The 21,184-nt window shown below is 46.1% G+C and overlaps 1 protein-coding gene across 1 annotated transcript in view; it reads right to left on the reverse strand.

Annotated features, from left to right (window-relative positions):
• Positions 1 to 21,184, reverse strand: part of LOC137419374 (semaphorin-3A-like) — a 282,479-nt gene that overhangs the window by 114,502 nt on the left and 146,793 nt on the right. The window contains exon 5 of the mRNA XM_078770189.1: positions 17,042 to 17,104. Coding sequence (XP_078626315.1) covers positions 17,042 to 17,104 — 63 coding nt within the window. The remainder of the gene's footprint in view (positions 1 to 17,041; positions 17,105 to 21,184) is intronic.

Here is a 21,184-nt window from a genome sequence, read left to right on the forward strand (position 1 = left end):
CAGAGAGCACCGTCAATGGCAGCCAGGACACAGGAATTATGTGACCTTCAGTGAGGAGTCTAGATTTCTGGTCTATCGTCAAGATGGCCACGTCCGTGTGCGCAGACAAGTGCATGAAGCCTACAGCAAAGATTGTATAGTGCCAAGAGTCCAAGCTGGAGGTGGTGTGGTGACCGTTTGGGCTGCTTTTCATGCAGGGGGTAAAACTGACCTGGTTGTTCTGAATGGAAACCTAAACCAGTTCAAGTACAGGGCCATTCTGGAAGAAACATTGGTAACGCCAATTTTGATGCTGTGTGGTCCACTGCAGTCCGTCACGGCAGTGTCGAACTGTAAGAATGGGGCCACGATACGGCCTGTGACAACGGACATCCCTGTTCTTCAAACGTCGAAGGACTTTATCACCACTCATGTGGCTCTGGTGGGTTCCAACTGTTTGTCTTGCAGTTTCTGTAGCCCTGGTAAAGCGATCTTAGATGTAATGACGCACAATCTGTCGATCCTGTCGTGGTGTTTTTACCCTCGGTCTGCCACTGCGTGGGCGGTCATCGGTGCTGTTGGTGGCCTGGTATCGTTCCTATGACCTGTAGATGGTTCTCACATTGACATGGTAAGCATTGGCAACCATTCGTGCAGTCTGTCCAGCATGCAATCTTCCAATAGCCTGGTCTCTCTGAATCCTCGTAAGCTGGGCATGGCGCTGGCATCGAAACACGAATGATGAACACACGTTTTGGGGTGCCTTTTATAGGGAAAGTCACAAGGAGATGCACGTGCATTTTGATTTCCATGGGAATCATGCACGACTTTGTACCATGGTCGTTTTTTTTACCTGCGTTTTGGTGACCTGTTTTTATCCAAGTGTGCACCACTGTCAGTAGTTAGGATTAAATTTAGATACAGACGAATGTAAATAATGAGATATCTAAACGAAATGCATTGATATTTCTATGGGAAATGTTCAGGAATTATTTTTATGAAGTGACGTTTCTATTGCTGTTCAGTGTCTATATATATATTTATATATATATATATTGTTGCGAATATGGAATTTGGCCTCCATATCCGCTTGTAAATATTCCCCTATTTTCTCCAATACTCCCCAACTTTCCCCAATCCCCCATTCCCTAGTCCCATTGCATGTAAATAACAATCAGTAGAGCCGACCTTCCCCTTATTCCCCCATTAAATGTCGTGCCCAGGTCCACCGCACCACACGTAGACAACTTTCGGACATCTTCCTAGTTATTCTTAATCTATGTCAGTTAAGGCCTCGTCTCCATTAATTATGACTCTTCGTTGCACCAGAATGTGATTATATGGCATCAGTAGTGAGTTTAGGACCTTTCCCATACCTCCTTCCATCTTCTTCCCCAACAATTACAACAACAACAGAGGAGATGGCGGCGGAGCGGGGGAGGATGCGTCCTCACACCGGCTCGATTAGCTCCAGACCATGCGCTCCACGGGGTTACCACGAAGGGGCTCCTTGTCAGCTCCTCGTCAAGGGCGGAGCCTGGTAAACCCCCCCGCACGCACCCAATGAGAAGCAACGTGCCGATTCCACGAGGCGGAGCTAACGAGCCGAGGGCGTGTCACTCCCCGCCGGATATACGCGGCCCCGCGCCGGATGTGACGAGAGATGCGCACCCAGCTTGGAGAAGGAAAGCCACCTGCGAGCGCTGAGTCAGATGCGCCCCCAGCTTGAGCAGACAAGACGCCATCCGAGCGCTGCGACCTCCCCGCATCTCTGGACCGGACCGAGTCGATTCTGCCTTGAGCCAAGAGTGCACCTTGAGCCATCGACTGCCTGCCTTTCCTTGCCATCAATCCCCGTGTGAGTCAGCATTTTGTCCCGTTTATCTGTCGTCTGTTGGGGTTAATATAAGAGTGTGTCTAAGTGCTTGTCTTTCTATGCTGTCCCTCTTGTAGTTGTAATCTAACCTTCCGCCTTAATATAACCTCCTCCGGAGGTCTTGAGAACTGAACCCCTGGTGTCGTATTGTGTTATTGTAATCCAGCCGGGTGTCTTCTTTTTCTTATTGAGCCAGCATCGCGCGACTTCGTCAACGTCGAGTATAGTCGGGTAATTTGTGCGGACACGACGGCCATTCCGCTCGGCCCACTTTAACATCAAAGTCGTGTCTGTAACAAATGGTGTCAGGAGTGGGATTCGAGGCCCGACCAAATTTTGAAAAAAAAAAAAAAAAAAAACGAATAGAGGAAAAAAAAAAATTTGGTCAAAATTTGGAGCGGCCGAAATTTGTTTTGTTTTACGAAACTCGAATTTTGCAAGTCGCGCTATGGCGGATCAAGACGGCTGGGGTCCGGTAGGGGAGAGTGAAGCAGGGTCGGTCCAGGACCAAATTGAGACACGTGAGGAGAGCGAAACAGCGGGGGTAGCAGACGCGCGAAATGGCGCCTCGCACATAGCTACGGCGGCCGCACCCGCTGCACAAGTGGGAGGGATGGCCCAGATGCAGGTCCTCATGGAGCAATTTATGGCGCAAATGCAGGCGTCCCTCAAACTGCAGAGTAACCAATTGGGGAACCGGATGGATGCTCAGAGTGAGCAAATGAGGGTGGATAGTGGGCGATTGGAAAACCAAATGGGGGTAATGAGGGACGAAGCGAGGGCTTGGAGTGAGCAATTGGGGGTAATGAGGGACGAAGCGAGGGCTCGGAGTGAGCAATTGGGGGTAATGAGGGACGAAGCGAGGGGTACCGGTGAGAAGTTAGACAATAATTTTGAGGAGTTAGACAAGAAAATTGGGAAGTTAGACAATAATTTTGAGGGGTTAGACAACGGGATAAAAGAGGTGAAACATGGGTTAACGGGGGTAGAAAATAGAATGGCTGCCCAGGAGAATCAGATAGAGGGAGTGAAAAATGGGTTAGAGGGGTTAGAAAACACCATGGAAGGCAAATTGAGGGACATGAGGGACCAAGCGGAAAGGGAAGTTAACCAAATGGGGCAGCAGATAGAGGGGGTCAGAATGGGGGTAGAAACCAAACTGGATGCTCACAGGGAGGAAATGGAGCAGATGAGGGTGGCATCTGGGCAGGAGATGCAAGTGATGGGAGAAGAGATCAGAAGAGGAGTGAGTGAGGAGGTCGGAGGAGTGCGCGAGGAGGTGAGGCACTGTAAGGAGCACATGGAGAAGGAGGTGAGAAAGGGGACTGTAAAGTTACAAGGGGGCATAGAGGACCTGACGCAGGAGGTGGAGCAGCTGACGGTGGGACAGACGGAGTTAGTGGAGCAGGTTCAAAGGAACACTGCGGTATTAGGAGGTTTAAAAGCGACACAAAACGACATAAAAAACGACTTAATAGCGACAAAGAGGGAATGTCAGATGGTACGTGAGGGACTGACAACGAGGTTGGACGAGGTGATAGAGGTAATGGAGACGAAGGACCGGCAGGTGAGGACGCACCTGGAAACGGTCAAGGTAGCCTTAGAGGATGAGCTTGAGGATACGTACCGGGGAATAAAAGAGGTGAAGCAGAAATTAGAAGAAGTGGAAGAAGGGATGAGCGAAATTAAGAAGCGACGGAGAGGGGATAAGAAAGAGATAAAAGAGGAGATAAAAGAATTGGTCCAAAGTCTGTGTTTGGATCGTGATGATGTGCTCATTAACCGGATGAGGGATTCGCAGGTGATGGAGGAGAAGCGAAGAGAAAGAGGACCCGGTGTAAGTGGTGACCAATATGGTCGTGCGTATGATGCGCCAGGGGATTTAATAAGCTTGGGGGTCGAGATGGACCCGGGTGTTCGTGAGAGGCCGTGGGTGAAGTGTGCGACAGGTCTGGTGTGCGAAAAAGGAGGTGTGCGAGAAAGTCCGACTCTGGGGTGTGTGAGGAAAAAGTGTGTGCCAAGGAGTGAGGGTGCTGGCGAGAGTGAGTCGGTCGTAGCGCGTGTGCGAGGGAGCACATGGAAGCGCGGTGTGGTGAGTGTTACAGAGGGTGTAACGCAAGAGTGTGCGCGAGAAAGGTGTGTGACGGACAGGTGCATGAGGAAAGAGTGCGCTGTCAGAAGTAAGGAAGAGTGTCCACCTGTGGTGAGTGTTACAGAGGGTGTAACGGGAGAGTGTGCGCGAGAAAGGTGTGTGACGGACAGGTGCATGAGGAAAGAGTGCGCTGTCAGAAGTAAGGAAGAGTGTCCACCTGTGGTGAGTGTTACAGGAGGGCGTGGAGAGAGTGATTGGTTATTATAGTCGGGCCTTAAGTAGGCCCGAGAGAAATTATTGCGTCACTCGCAAAGAGTTATTGGCTATGCTGGCTGCCATGAACCATTTCCACCCGTACTTGTACGGGCGGAAATTTTTGGTTAGAACTGACCATTCCTCCTTGCAATGGCTCCTTCGGTTCAAGGAACCGGAGGGCCAAATTGCAAGGTGGTTGGAAAAGTTGCAGCAGTACGATTTTGATGTGGCCCATAGGGCCGGGAAGGCCCATGGTAATGCGGACGCACTCTCTCGGCGTCCTTGTCTGGGGGAAAACTGTAAATTTTGTGCGAGACACGAGGAGAGGGAGCAATTGGGCGATTCCGCCCCGATTCTCGTCGTCCGGGCAACCCGGGTGAGAGGGCCAATTTTGCCACTAACCGCGGACGAGGAATTTGGAGAGTTGGCTTGGAGCACGGCCCAGCAGGAGGATCCTGTTCTGGGGCCGGTGTTCCAATGGGTCAAATTGGGGCAAAGACCAAAGGGGGAAGAGGTCACCCCCCTCGGGGCACAAACAAAGGCATATTGGGCTCAGTGGCAGACCCTGGAATTGAAAGGCAACATCTTGTATCGCAAGTGGGTGGAGGTTCCCTCTGATCGAACTTCCTGGCTGGTGATAGTCCCTGACAAATTCAAGAACGTCATATTGCAACAGGTGCATGGTACCCGCTCCGGCGGCCATTTGGGCAGGACAAAGACAATATCTCGGGTCCGCCGGAGGTTCTATTGGGTGAATATGGGGCGCGACATACAGGACTGGTGTCGGAGATGCGACGCCTGTTCTGCCAAAAAGGGACCAGCACGGAGGATGAGGCCCCCCTTCAATTACATCAGGTGGGGGCCCCCCTTGAGCGGGTGGCTATGGATATTCTAGGACCGCTGCCCCGCACCCGCCAAGGTAATAAGTATATCCTCGTTGTGATGGACTACTTCACCAAGTGGCCGGAGGCCTACGCCCTCCCCAACCAAGAAGCAGGGGTGGTAGCGCAGGCCTTCGTGGAAGGATTTGTGTGCCGGCATGGGATTCCACAGGAGTTGCACACCGACCAGGGACGAAATTTTGAGAGCAAATTACTAAAAGATGTGTGCAGTCTCCTGTCAATTCGAAAAACCAGGACAACGCCTTTAAGACCTCAATCTGACGGGATGGTGGAAAGATTCAACCGAACTTTAATCCAACAACTGGCACTGTTCACCACCACCCGTCAGGATGACTGGGACGAACATCTCCCTTATTTGCTTATGGCCTACCGGACCAGCCAGCACGGGGCCACCGCATGCAGTCCAGCGTTGCTTATGTATGGGCGGGAGTTACGGGCTCCCGCCGACTTGCTATGCGGTCCCGTGCCAGACACAGTGGTTAACCCGCCGAGGGAGGGGTACGCACGTCACCTAGAGGAAGGCATGGAGCTAGTCCATGCCTTCGCCCGCCGCCAACTCCATCTGGCGGGGGAAAAGATGAAGCGCAGGTACGACGACCGGAGCCAGGGGAGTCAATACGCTCCGGGGATGAAGATTTGGTTCTTTAATCCCCGGAGGCGGAAGGGGAAGGTGCCCAAAACTCACCTCCCCCTGGCAAGGCCCAGGAGTCGTCCTGTCGCAAATCTGTGACGTGGTCTTTAAGATCAAAATGGGGCCACGAGCCCTCCCTCGGATCGTCCACGCCGACCGGATAAGACCTTACACCGGCGAGCAGGCGCCCCCGTGGATTGCCTCGGCTTTAGATGCCGAGGCGGGACCCAGTACCTCTGAATAAGGGGGGCTTATTAGTGCCAGAGGACTGGGGGATTGAGGAGCGATAGGCCCGGTGGGAGAGGGTGGCATCCCTGCCACCTTTCCCATGTGGGGGCAAAGGAGCTATAGTTTATGGGGTGTATGGCAGTGAAAACTAGCCCGGGTGGGTTAGGATATTGTGTGTAGGGATCTAGCGAAGATGACAGTAGGTAACGTTAAGGTTAGTTAGTGACTGATACCTGTAGTGGGGACGCAGGTAGATTAGTGTGGATTATAATGACGAGGGAGCGCAATAGTTAAAGGGACGACTGGGAAGCGCAAGTTTCAGAAGGGAGTAGTTAGCTGAGATGATGCTGTGTGTGTGAGGATTGAACAGGTGTGATTGCACAGGTGTGCAACTGGACAGGTGTGTGGAGTAGTGTATGAGTAGTGAGTGTTGTGGATCAGCGCGAATGCGCTTGGGGAGAGAAGGGTGCAGGTGGCACCAGGTGTGAGAGCACAGGTGTGCAGGTACAGGTGTGTGGAGAGAGTTGGAGTAAGTGGTACGGAGTGGTGTGCATGGTGCGAAGGTGTGAATGGGGGAAGAGTGGACCCCCATCACGGATACCCGGGGCGGGTAGTGTAAGTGTTAGGTAGAGGGTGCAGGTAAATTGTGGTTGGATATTGGCATTTGTGGTGCGGTTGCAGAATGGTGTTGTGAATGGGTGCATTAGTGTTGTGGAAATGGCTGGGCGTGTAGCCTGTTAGTGTGTGTAGTTGGTTGGGCACTCCACCACTGTGAGGATGTCGGCCAGGTGAGGCCGCAGGTGGGCTCTGGGAGCCGGTAGTTGTGAGTGGGTGCCTGAGGATCCCGGGTGTGGATCGGGCAGCCCAGTGCCAGAGAGGGCACGGAGTGGGGAGAGAGCCAGAGGGCCTTCCCCTGGTAGTTAGGTTAGGGTAAGGAGCAGGTAAGCTCGGAGGCAACTGCAGTGGTGGAGGTGTGCAGGTGGGTAGACCCACTGGGAGAGGTACACGTCGCAGCCCAGAAATTGTACGAGGGCACCGGGAGATGAATCGGGGGAGTGAGACCCCAAATTGAAGAGCACCACAGTTTGGCCAATGGGAATTGGTTTTTAGAACCCATAGTGTAAGAGGGCCAATGGTTTGGCCGGAGAAAGACCCCGGGTAGTGTAAAGTTGTTAAAGTCATTTAGGAAATAGTTAGGATTGAAGAACCTGTCGCACCATACGCAGCCACTTACCTGTGGTGATGATGATGACTCCACACCTGTGTTTTCTTTGTTTGTGTTGCAGAAATGAGAATTGCTGTTGGATTTGTGAGACGCATCACGACGTGGATGAGACATTGGGGTGATTCCATCTCTCCCTCCCTAGGAGGGACTGATGATGAATTGGTGATGGCAAATTTTGATGTTGAGTTGGAGATGGCAAATTTTGATGAGAGTTGAAAATGGCAAATTTGATTGGTTAGGAGGGAGAGAAGACGAATTTGGTATATGGGAGGAACGGGGAAGACAGTAGGGATGTTTGTTGATTTGTAAAGTAGATGTTTATGGGTAGTGTTGTGTTGTGTGGATACAGTAAGGGGTAAGGGAGGGGCCATGTAGGTTACCTGGTGGGGGGGGGGGGCGTACGATAGGAACGTACCTGTCTCACCTGGTTCCCATGTGCCCCCAGTGTGCATCACCTTACATTGCGTGCACTTTTGCGCCCTTACCACCTTACTCACTTGTTTCTTCTTTTGTCTCCCACCTCCGAGGATCTGGCTTTGGGGTAGAGAGAGAGGAGAGAGAGGTGCTGGCTGCGCAGTTGTGGGCCTGCACTTTCGCTGTTTGCTGCCGGGATCGATACACCATATGGACCGCAATGTTTGTGGCCACCCACAATGGACCGCAGTTCGTTTGCGGCCAAGCACCACCCGGGGATGGACCTATGGATCAACGTGGCACCTATGCCATACAGGTGAACCACTAATAGTTAACACCACCAAGTGCACCACGAGAAGAGCAAGAGACACCTGCAGGGTTAGGGGTTGTCGAATTTATTTTTATTCCAATGAACAATGGTGACTGCACCGATTGGTGGTGGGGTGGTGCTGTTGATGCTCGGGAAGGGTGCTCTGCACGTTATTAAAGGCCGTCGGCCACAGAGCACTCGTGGGTTGGTGTATCGATGTTGGCAAGCGCGCTCTCTCTATGCATAACATCTGCATGTGTTCCTCCAAAAACAGGTCCTGGATCGTAGTGTAAATAGCAGCGTAGTCTTGTAAATAATGCTCCCTACCGGCTGTATGTTTAGTTTGAGGATTCTTTCCGGATTCGGTTATCCTGTGGGTGTGTTTCTGTGAGGAGAAGGGTGCAACGTCGCAGGGGGACATATTTACTCATTTGTGAATATCTGTAAAACTGTCGCACTCAGGGTAGAGTTAATAGTAGAGGGAACTACATTGCGTGCCACACTAAAGTAGGTAAAAATTTATCGGGTCGGGACGCCCCGAGGGTAGAGAAGGGTGCAATGTTGCGAATATGGAATTTGGCCTCCATATCCGCTTGTAAATATTCCCCTATTTTCTCCAATACTCCCCAACTTTCCCCAATCCCCCATTCCCTAGTCCCATTGCATGTAAATAACAATCAGTAGAGCCGACCTTCCCCTTATTCCCCCATTAAATGTCGTGCCCAGGTCCACCGCACCACACGTAGACAACTTTCGGACATCTTCCTAGTTATTCTTAATCTATGTCAGTTAAGGCCTCGTCTCCATTAATTATGACTCTTCGTTGCACCAGAATGTGATTATATGGCATCAGTAGTGAGTTTAGGACCTTTCCCATACCTCCTTCCATCTTCTTCCCCAACAATTACAACAACAACAGAGGAGATGGCGGCGGAGCGGGGGAGGATGCGTCCTCACACCGGCTCGATTAGCTCCAGACCATGCGCTCCACGGGGTTACCACGAAGGGGCTCCTTGTCAGCTCCTCGTCAAGGGCGGAGCCTGGTAAACCCCCCCGCACGCACCCAATGAGAAGCAACGTGCCGATTCCACGAGGCGGAGCTAACGAGCCGAGGGCGTGTCACTCCCCGCCGGATATACGCGGCCCCGCGCCGGATGTGACGAGAGATGCGCACCCAGCTTGGAGAAGGAAAGCCACCTGCGAGCGCTGAGTCAGATGCGCCCCCAGCTTGAGCAGACAAGACGCCATCCGAGCGCTGCGACCTCCCCGCATCTCTGGACCGGACCGAGTCGATTCTGCCTTGAGCCAAGAGTGCACCTTGAGCCATCGACTGCCTGCCTTTCCTTGCCATCAATCCCCGTGTGAGTCAGCATTTTGTCCCGTTTATCTGTCGTCTGTTGGGGTTAATATAAGAGTGTGTCTAAGTGCTTGTCTTTCTATGCTGTCCCTCTTGTAGTTGTAATCTAACCTTCCGCCTTAATATAACCTCCTCCGGAGGTCTTGAGAACTGAACCCCTGGTGTCGTATTGTGTTATTGTAATCCAGCCGGGTGTCTTCTTTTTCTTATTGAGCCAGCATCGCGCGACTTCGTCAACGTCGAGTATAGTCGGGTAATTTGTGCGGACACGACGGCCATTCCGCTCGGCCCACTTTAACATCAAAGTCGTGTCTGTAACAATATATATATATATATATATATATATATATATATATATATATATATATATATATATATATTTGTGCAGTGTCTGTCCTGTCCTGTGTTGTGTTGTCACTGAACTACTTTCTCAAACTTTTGTGAAATCGTACCAAACTTCTGGAATGCACATATCTCTCCTCTCCCGTCGGTATGTCCTAAGGGTATTTCTTTTGAAAACATTTCCAATTTGTTTTTTTTTTTTGGAATTGTTTGGGGAATTTTTTTTTTCAACTTCAATTGTTTATAAAATGTGATATCACGTATATTACAAATACATTTGTGCAAAATAATTGTTTGAATTATGATTGGTTTAAACAATGACAAAACGGCAACTCGGGTACAGTCATTTATCTCTATATCTACACATCTGGGCAGTGTCTGTTGTAACTTAACGACTCCCTCAAACTTTTGCTTCCGTGGTTGTGAAGTGTTTTTAATAACGTTGTGGTGGTTTTGAATCACGTGGTGGTGAGGTATTTTGAATTATGTGGTGGTGAGGTGTTTTTAAATGACGTGGTGGTGAGGTGTTTTTAAATCACATGGTGGTGAGGTGTTTTGAATTAATTGGTGGTGAGGTATTTATAATTACGTTGTGGTGAGGTGTTTTTAATTATGTGTTGGTGAGGTGTTTAGAATTAGTTGGTGATGAGGTGTTTTGAATTACTTGGTGGTGAGGTGCTTTTAAATGACGTGGGGGTGAGGTGTTTTTAATTTCGTGGCAGTGAGGTGTTTTTATTACGTGTTTTATGGCTGTGAGGTGTTTTTTATTACGTGTTTTATGGCTGTGAGGTGTTTTTATTATGTGCTTTATGGCTGTGAGGTGTTTTTAATTTCGTGGTGGTGAGGTGTTTTTATTACGTGTTTTATGGCTGTGAGGTGTTTTTAATTTTGTGGCGGTGAGGTGTTTTTATTACGTGTTTTATGGCTGTGAGGTGTTTTTATTTTCGTGGTGGTGAGGTGTTTTTATTACGTGTTTTATGGCTGTGAGGTGTTTTTATTACGTGTTTTATGGCTGTGAGGTGTTTTTAGCCGCGTCGCAGACGCTGCTCATAGAGTGCCCTCTGCTGTTGTTCTTCTTCCTCTTCTTCTTCTTCTTCTTGTTCTTGTTGTTCTTGCAGAGAAGACAAAACCTCAAAGCTCCACCCATTCTGGGAACCATAGCTCCACCCATTGTGGGAGAGGCTTCATATAAACAAATATCCACCATTTTATTAACTCGCATAGCTTTGAGGCCTGTTTTGTAGGCCCGTGGGGTCTTGCTCTCTCACACAGTTTTCTTTCAAATCAAATTCGATATATCATTTCATTTTTCACAGTCGCTAACATAGTTTTAGACTCAGTTGAAAAAAAACGTGAAGAAAATCCGATGAAAGTTGCCCTTTATAGAACGAAATGAATTCTCAAAGGCCTGTAACCTCAAGTCCATTGAGATATTTTTTTTTTAAATCGCGGCATGGTCAGTCATACACCGCCCGAAATAACAGACGGGAAAATGCCGAGATATATTGTTTTTTTTAAAAATCGCGGCATGGTCAGTCATACACCGCCTGAAATAACAGACGGGAAAATGCCGAGATATCTATCTATAATTCCAGTAATCTCTGTGTGTGTATGTGTGTGTGTATGTGTGTGTGTATGTATGTGTGTCTGTGACCGCTGTTTCTCGACAACCACGGGTCCGATATACTTGAAACTTGCCAGGTATATTGCTGGGGACCCGAGGATGTGCCTTTTCAAGGTTTGAAATTAATCGGACAAGTAGTTACCGAGCTATGGCGATTTAGCCGTTCGCCGTTCGCTTTGGCTTTGCGAATGGACCAAACCATTTCATGTAAATAGAGGGGGGGGTTCTACCGTACTCGCAAGCCGTTCGCTTTGGACCAAACCATTTCATGTAAATAGAGGGGGGGGATTGTCACCGTACTCGCAAGCCGTTCGCTTTGGCTTTGCGAATGGACCAAACCATTTCATGTAAATAGAGGGGGGGGATATAATTTTAGATATATATATAGTACGGGCATGCCCGAGTATTAAAAATTCGTCCATTTGATGACAATCGTCACGATGAAATATTTAATTTATACGTCGTCACAATAATGTGGAGAGAGGAGCATAGCTTCGTTCACGTGTCGCCACACACGGGAAATTGCCGAGATATATATATTTTTAAATCGCGGCATGGTCAGTCATACACCGCCTGAAACAACAGACGGGAAAATGCCAAGATATATTAAAAATTCGTCGCCACACACGGGAAATTGCCGAGATATATTTTCACTTTGCACAAAAATAACATCAAGTCATCGAATCAATAGGAATGTCCTGTGCCTATAACATTGACGTTATAGGCACAGCTGCATCTAGGCATTGTGTAACATCGACGCGGCTTTTGTTTTAATTAAAACTTTTTGTACTTGTTATTACGTGTTTTATGGCTGAGGTGTTTTTATAACATGTTTTATGGCTGTGAGGTGTTTTTATCACATGTTTTATGGCTGTGAGGTGTTTTTATTTTCGTGGTGGTGAGGTGTTTTTATTACGTGTTTTATGGGTGTGAGGTGTTTTTATTACGTGTTTTATGGCTGTGAGGTGTTTTTATTACGTATTTTATGGCTGTGAGGTGTTTTTATTACGTGTTTTATGGCTGTGAGGTGTTTTTATTACGTGTTTTATGGCTGTGAGGTGCTTTCAATTTCGTGGTGGTGAGGTGTTTTTAATTTCGTGGTGGTGAGGTGTTTTTATTACGTGTTTTATGGCTGTGAGGTGTTTTAAATTATTTGGTGGTGAGGTATTTTGAATTACGTGGTGGTGAGGTGTTTTGAATTACGTTGTGGTGAGGTGTTTTGAATTACGTTGTGGTGAGGTGTTTTGAATTACTTGGTGGTGAGGTGTTTTGAATTACGTGGTGGTGAGGTGTAATCGTCCCAAACTTCCAGTCTGCACCTACCCCTCCCCTATGTATCTGTGGAGGGTTCTTTCTTGAAAAAAAAAAAATATTCAACCTAAATTGCCTATAAAAATGTAATATCACAAACACAACAAATACATTTGTGCAAAGTAATTGTTTGTATTATGATTGGTGAAAATCATGACAACACAGCAACTCAGGTACAGTCATTAGCCTCAGCTAAAATAAGCCGTTCTTCAGTATCGACGCTTGGTGAGGCTCGCTGCGTTCGCCTCACCAAGCTAGTATATATATATATATATATATATATATATATATATATATATATAATTATATATATATATATATATATATATATATATATATATAATTATATATATATATATATATATATATAAATATATATATATATATATATATATATATATATATATATATATATATATATATATATATATATATATATATATATATATATATATATATATATATATATTGGCATTTAATATGGAATATTTTTTTTGTGGGGGTGAACTTACATTTCAAGATGTATTAGAACCAAAAGTTCATTGGAATTATGTTGAAATTATTCTAGATTTTGTTAATGTGACCTTTAAAAGAAACAAAAACCACATTTGACATTTCGAAACAAATAAATTGATCCTTGAAAGTGATGTAAACTGATATTGAACTCCATTCATGGACAGTACTGTGTTAAACTTCTGTACGTTTACAAAGAAGTACCTCTTTATTTTGCACATTAGCTCAATTTTTTTTTTAACAAAAACAAAAGTTAAATTACGACTCGGATTATGGACAGTAAAATTACAGTTCAGTTCTCCGTGTAACCCCCACGAGCATTCAGGAGAGCCCATACACGTTGAGGCATGCTGTTCACGAGATTTGCCAAGGTTTGGACAGGAATCGCTTGTCATGCAGTGACAATAGCCTGCTGCAATTCACGCACAGAGGTCGGCTGCTGGTCGAAGTGGTCGATTTGACACGTTAATTCTGCCCACAAGTTCTTTATCGGATTCATATCGGGGGACATGGCAGGCCACTCCATATGCTCTACACCACGGTCAGCAAAAAAAGTGTTGGATCATGCGAGCACGATGAGGCCGTGCATTGTCATCTTGGAAGACAAAGTTTGCTCGAAAGGCTGCACGAACATATGGAAGCAATGTTTCTTCCAGAATGGCCCTGTACTTGAACTGGTTCAGGTTTCCATTCAGAACAACCAGGTCAGTTTTTCCCCCTGCATGAAAAGCAGCCCAAACGGTCACCCCACCACCTCCAGCTTGGACTCTTGGCACTATACAATCTTTGTTGTAGGCTTCATGGACTTGTCTGCGCACTCGGACATGCCTAGATAAAAAGAGCTCTCTGAGGCCTTCAGAAAGAAGGTTATAGATGCCTACGAGTCTGGGAAGGGATAGAAAAATCTCCAAACAATTTGAAATCGATCATTCGACTGTCCGGAAGATCATATACAAGTGGAGAAGATTCCAAACAACTGCCAACTTGTTCAGGCCAGGCCGCCCCAGCAAGTTCAGCCCGAGAGCAGACCGCAAGATGCTGAAAGAAGTCTCTAAGAACCCCAGAATGTCATCACGGGACCTACAGGTAGCTCTTGCCCCTGTTGATGTCAAAGTGCATGAGTCTACCATTAGAAAGAGGCTGCACAAATTTGATCTTCATGGGAGGTGTGCCAGGAGGAAACCTTTGCTGTCCAGAAAGAACATCCGGCCAAGACTAAAGTTTGCCAATGAACACCTAGGCAAAGACCAGCACTTCTGGAACAATGTGCTCTGGACAGATGAGTCAAAGGTGGAGCTATTTGGCCACAGTACCAGAAGACATGTTTGGCGAAAACCAAAGACGGCATTTGACCACAAGAACCTGATACCAACTGTAAAGCATGGTGGTTGAAATATTATGGTTTGGGGCAGCTTTACTGCATCAGGGCCTGGGCAGCTCACCATCATAGAATCCACTATGAATTCTTCATTGTACCAGAGGGTGCTTGAGGATATTGTGAGGCCATCTGTCGGAAAGTTGAAGCTCAACCGAAGGTGGACTTTGCAACATGACAATGACCCTAAACATACCAGTAAATCCACCAAGGAATGGCTGAAAAGAAATAAATGGAGGGTTCTGGAATGGCCAAGTCAATGCCTGGATCTAAATCCCATCGAGATGTTGTGGGGGGATTTGAAACGAGGTGTGCATGCAAGAAACCCCTCAAAATCGCACAGCTGAAAGAATTCTGCATGGAGGAGTGGGCAAAATTTTCTCCCAGTCGATGTCAGAGACTGGTGGAGAGTTATAAGAAACGCCTACTTGAGGTTGTTTCTGCCAAAGGGGGCAATACCACCTATTACAGCCAAGGGTGTACTTACTTTTTCCACATGCGAAATTTGCATTTATGTTTTTTTAAATTTTACAATGGACTACAAAATGTAAATGTTTCATGATATTTGTTATATTATATCACCTTTATCTGTCAATATTGTTGAAATGAAGATCAAATAGCTGTATGTTGAAATATGTTGGAAAAGTCAAAACTTTACATGGGGAGTACTTACTTTTTCACGTGACTGTGTGTGTGTGTGTGTGTGTGTGTGTGTGTGTGTGTGTGTGTGTGTGTGTGTGTTTTATGGCTGTGAGGTGTTTTTATTTTCGTGGTGGTGAGGTGTTTTTATATCAGTACCAGGTGAGGTGTTTTTATATTTTGGCAGCATGCCAAAAACCGTTATAAATGACAGTTTGAACATTCGAAATAGAGTTTGATAGAAAGGTAGGTGGTGTGGTCATGCTGTCTGGTCGATTGATGTATTTAAGGGTAAGATGTGAATGATTTCATGATATTATCATATTATAGAGTGTGTAAGGAAAGTTATAAATATATGATAACACATTAAATCCTATTGCAAGTAAAGTTGGAATAAGTGATGCTGCATTGATGGGTTGACTGACTGCCCTGGACGCAACTGAGGTTGTGGATCCACTGATTTACCATCAATTGATGTGGATCCATGATCGAGGTTGTGGATCCGCCGTTTGGAGAGGTCCTGGGCTGAAAGGATTGAAACCTCGAGGAAGAACGGTGCCCAGCTGATGATCCGCGCAGTCGGGAAACTAGTCAATTTTTTTTTTTTTTTTTTTTTTTGTATACAAGATCGAGGCTCGTGAAAGAGCGAAGGTTAAGGTTCTTGGGGTTAAGGTTTTGCTTACAGGTTTACAGGTTAAGGTTCTTGCTTTAGGTGGAGAAACTAAGTTTGAGGTTTACAATTTAAATAAAGTTGAATATGGCATGTTGTAAAATTAACATCATTTACAACAATCTTTAAAATTATTTCAGTTTAGAAACAACCGATACTGTACAATTAATTAAGTGTGTGTGTGTGTGTGTGTGTGTGTGTGTGTGTGTGTGTATGTATGTGGATGTGTGCATGTGTGTCTGTGAATATGAGAGAGACAGAATTGTGAGGAACAGAAATGAAAAAACGAGATGTGTGTGTGTGACCCACTCCCCCCTGCCCCCCTCTCCCCCCCCCCCCCCCCCCCCCGTGTGTGTGTGAACCACTCTCCCCTGTGTGTGACCCACTCTGCCCCATGTGCCTGATGGATTTGATCGTGATGGAGTGGATTTGAGCTCTTAAAGTCACATTTTACATGAGATGTAATACATTGTACACATTTCAAACAGTATTTCCCATGTGCACGCACATGCATTCACATGTTATCAGAAGTAAATACATTGTGCAGATAACATCATTTGTGGATCGGATAAATTGGCAGTAACCATTTTGTAAAACTGAATGTGCAGGTGCAGCATCTAACTCAATATGTCGAAATGTCACACACTTCCATGGCCGTGGGATTCCCACGGGTGACCCCACTAGTATATATATATACTTTTTGCCATTGCACACACACTTTTTGCCATGTGATGGACGATTGTGAGTATCGTGCTCTCAAATGCTCCTCCTTTCATAAAGCGGAGTTTAACCTTTCAGAAGCAGAAAACTCAATCCCCTTCAACTTTCTCAAAGTGCACACATGCACGGCTGTCTCTGGGGCCACCAGGAGAGCTATAAGATAGCGAATCTGTCTTTGAGCTCTTTCGTGTGTGCCACTTGCCCACCCAACTATAAACTTGTGTGTCACAGGCATCAAAGTGTGCGCGGTGATGGGTGATGTTACACCAGGTGTCATGTATGCTGGCATTAGTTGGTGGACATTATAGACCCCATGGTGTCTTTTTTTATGAAGAGGAGGCAAGTTATCGCCGGCACCATGAACAAATCCCTATTTGCTACATTAATCCACAGGGACCACTGCTTCAGCGGTACACCTGCGTCCGTTAGAAAGTGTCAGTTTCACCTTTGCTTTCCATAAGGAGAGCGTCATGTTAACATTGCGGAGCAAAAGATTCATCTATTATTTCATTTTAGATATTGATGGCAATTTCCTTTTAGATGTTGCTTAGAAAATGGAGAGCACCCAGAACACTTACCCCAATATCTTTCCCTGCCAGCTGGCATTCGTATTTGCTCTCGGCAGATGCTGGCCAATGAATCTAGAGGAAAAGACCAAAGATGGAAATCAAGTCGCGACTTTGACATTGTTTTTTTGCCAGCTGTTCTCATCATCATCGTCATCATCTTCAAACCAGTATCTTCTTCTACTTCATCACTATCACGGGTCCAAAGTAAGGTCTACTTTGATATGATTGGCCAAGATTATGTTATTTTATGGACCATACTTGAAAAAAAAATGTGAGTGATTCGAGGATGAATGCAGTAAACAATGGTGTCGCCATTGTTTTGCACCTTCAGAATGATTAGCTTCTTGTTTTGATTACATGTAGGTATTCATTATTTCTCCCAGCACAAATGTGCCTTGAATTTTATGGGCCCTGCTCAATCTGAAACCTCTGCTCCTTGTCCTCGACAAGTCCTTGCATGTCCCACATCATGGAGTTATCGGACCATTTAAGGCAATCACTCATCGGCCGTGCCAACCGAGAGTTTATCAATAAATTACAGGCCATCTATTGAGAACTTTAACCCTTCTGTAATGTATTTTCACAAATTGCTTGACCTACCCATCTTTTTAAAATTCCTTTAATGTTACGGACCAGTTTTACCTGAAATGTTACGACTCTGTTGAATTCAAATGGATTTTATATTTTAGCCTCACTTATTGATTTATATGTGGGTTTTACCTCACTTATTGAGTTCTATGTGGGTTTTATCTCACTTATTGAGTTCTATGAGATCTTCATTCCACCCTCCCACCTCATTTACGTTCATGATCTCCTTCCCTAGAATGTGCTGGTTAAGGTGTAGATGCTGCGGTTAGCAGTGTAGCATTTTACACCATACCGTACTTTAAGAGGTCGACAGATTTGTGTTTTCACAGAATGAAATACATATCGGTATATATATATATGTGCGTGTGTGTGTATATATATATATGTATGTATATATATATATATATATATATATATATATATATATATATATATATATATATATATATATATATATATTGTAACGAATTTGAGAAGTGTAACGAATTTGAGAAAGTGTAACGAATGTGAGAATTATGGTTTTGTTGTGTGTAAATGGCACCCTCCGTAATGTAAAGAAAGGTCGAAGCTCGTCCTCTTAGTTAATTCCATAAACCTACACACAGGACACCATATATCCTTTTAAATAGTTAGTCCCTTATTCTCTGTAGGTTAAGGATGTGTTTCCCAATAGTTTGACTCTTCATTGCACCGAATTAAATAAGAGTAGGCCCCTCCGACGCCCCATGGCAGCTTCCAAGTTCCAGGTTTGCCAGGTTTGCTGCAATTGACTCTTTAGCCACTTTGCTGCAATTGACTCTTTAGCCACTTTGCTGCATTTTCATCTCCCGTCCACTTTGCTGCATTTGACTCCATTACGCACGAGGTAACGACGAAGAAGAAAGGCGGGTCTCCACCTCGTCATAGAGGGGAGGAGTAAGTCGGCCCTGCTCATCCAACCCAGAATGAGGGGTTTGGCTTGAGAGGGCGGAGAGAGAACACTTGGGGGAGGTTCGCAAAGGTTGAAGGGCGGGGCCTATATAACCCGCAGCGCGACGCTCCCCACAGCAGATGAGCTTTTTAGGGAAGATTGAGGTCCTGGAGAAGTCAGAGTCCTGAGAAAAGATTGAGAGGTCCGGAGAAGATTGAGAGAGAGGTGCGGCAGACGCGCGATCCAGCTAAAGCAGCCAAGAGAGAACGAGACATGAGGGGGTGCTGATACTGCAGCAATACGCCGAGACCCTCTAGGCCCTATTGCCGGTTGTGGAGACGCGGAGCTGCCAGCTGCTGTTCGCTTCGAGCACGGAACGTGGACCTCGACGGTGTGGAATTGCCCGGACCTTCCTGCCCTGCCATCGGCTTGGACCTTCTCCTCCCTCCAGTGATTCCTGCCATCATTTCCCCGTGTAGGTGTGCCCGTTTGTCCGTCTTTCATGTTGTCTTGGTGTATTAATTAAGACTGCCATATATATAAGCTAATCATTGCACTATGTCTCCTGCTCCTTCTATTGCCTTATAAATCATCTTTCTTTTCCTTTCTGCTTAGTGTGTATAAATAGTAATAAATCTTGTTATTCCCTACTTTGTCTTTACTTCTTCATGCTCTTTCGGTCGCTTTAGAGGTTTCCATATTGAGTGTACGTGGTGCGATTCGACCAACGTTCAGGATCGGGTTTAGTGAAGGCTAATGACTCGAACTTCGGGTTGCTAAAAACCGCTCGGCAACTAACTAGACCATCCAAACCGGGGTTTGAGTGGTACTTGTCTCCCTAGTCTGCGGAGGGACGGATAAAGGTATTCGGGATAGACCCTGGGCCCATAACCCTGATCCGTTCCATCCCGCGGGATAGCGTTACAAGCACCAGGAGCGGAGACGGTCAGCTTAACAAGACAAGGGACTAACCACCCCTTGCTAAGAGGGAAGAGCCGTACTCCGTATCCGTAACAATATATATATATATATATATATATACCAAAGATGGAAATCAAGTAAAATTTTTAAATATGTAAAAATATGAATGTATGTTTTCATCTTTTAAATTTATCAATTTTTACCTTATATGTATATATATATATATATATATATATATATATATATATATATATATATATATATATATATATATATATATATATATATATATATAAATATAAATATATATATATATATATATATATATATATATGTATATATATATATATATATATTGTTACGGAACCCAACGTCGGCCTATGGTTCCCCTTTGAGGGGGGATTAGTCCCTTCGATTATTGCTGACCGACGTGGTCCCTGAAGCTGCACCGCGACCTCCGAAAAGGCCGGTGAGCAGCTTCGTTCGCGGCCGCGGATAAGATGTTAATTTGCCGAGCGGATGGCAGCCGCGGCCCGAACTGTTAACAATGACTAGACCCGATTCCTTAAACGTTGGCCAAATCGTGCCACCGGTATTCAATTGGGAAATCACTAAAACAACAAGGATGTGAAGAAGAGGAAGACGAAGGCAAAAGGTTGGAAATACGACTATTATTTATTATTACTATTTACAGGACCAAAATAACCAAGGAAGAAGGAAAGATAATAAAATAATGCAGAAAGAGGGATGGACCAGAAGGACACAGTGAAACTTAGCTTACCTATGCAGTCTTACTTAACCCAGGACAGAACAAACAAAGACGGACTCACACGAATGGGGAATGAAGGGTGGATTGGCTGGAGTGGTTTGGGACGGCAGAGAAGGGGAGGAAGGCACGGAGCTGGCTGGAGCTTGATCCCGCACGGGACGTCGGGCTGGACCTCGACGGCCACCGATGCCACCGATCCTGGTTCCCGTGGGGTAATGGGTCGGAGCTGCCTGGTGGAGCCCATGCTGCCTGGTGGAGTCAACGCTGCTTGTGGAGCCAAAACTGCTGGTGGAGCCAAAACTACGGGTGGGGCCAAAACTACGGGTGGAGCCAAAACTATGGGTGGAGCCAAAACTACGGGTGGAGCCAAAACTGCTGGTGGAGCCAAAACTGCTGGTGGAGCCAAAACTGCTGGTGGAGCCAAAACTACGGGTGGAGCTGTAGTGAAATTATACTGAAGGTGAACCCGGGAGTGCTCGCTTATCCCACTAAAGGGGCGTCTATAAGACCCGGGACAACCGCGGCGCAAGGACACTCCAGCGACACTTACTGTGACTTATAGTCCTGTAGTTTGAATGGTACGTACGCCCCTATATGCTGCACTTGTTTTGCTTTGCCTATTGATATCGGACATTGCCATATAATACTCCGATTCTGATGTCTATTGCATGAATGTATTTTGCAGGATGTTACCACAGATCTAAATGATATTAAACCTACCCAAGGGACAAGTCGTGTCTGTGGTTGATTTTCACGACATTTAATATCATTTAAATCTACGAAATGGCTGAACCCAAGATGATCACGGTACCGACTTTCGATGCTGACGCACAAGCCGAGGAGTCGGGGTCGGAGTTCACCCACTGGCTCAAAACGCTGGAGAATTACTTCGCCACGCACGAACCGGAGCCCACCGCTGCGGCTAAGCTGTCCGTGTTACATTTGAAGGTCCACCACCGCGTTT

Source organism: Myxine glutinosa, chromosome 1, assembly GCF_964187855.1.
Source record: "Myxine glutinosa chromosome 1, kmMyxGlut1.1, whole genome shotgun sequence".
NCBI classification, from domain to species: domain Eukaryota; kingdom Metazoa; phylum Chordata; class Myxini; order Myxiniformes; family Myxinidae; genus Myxine; species Myxine glutinosa.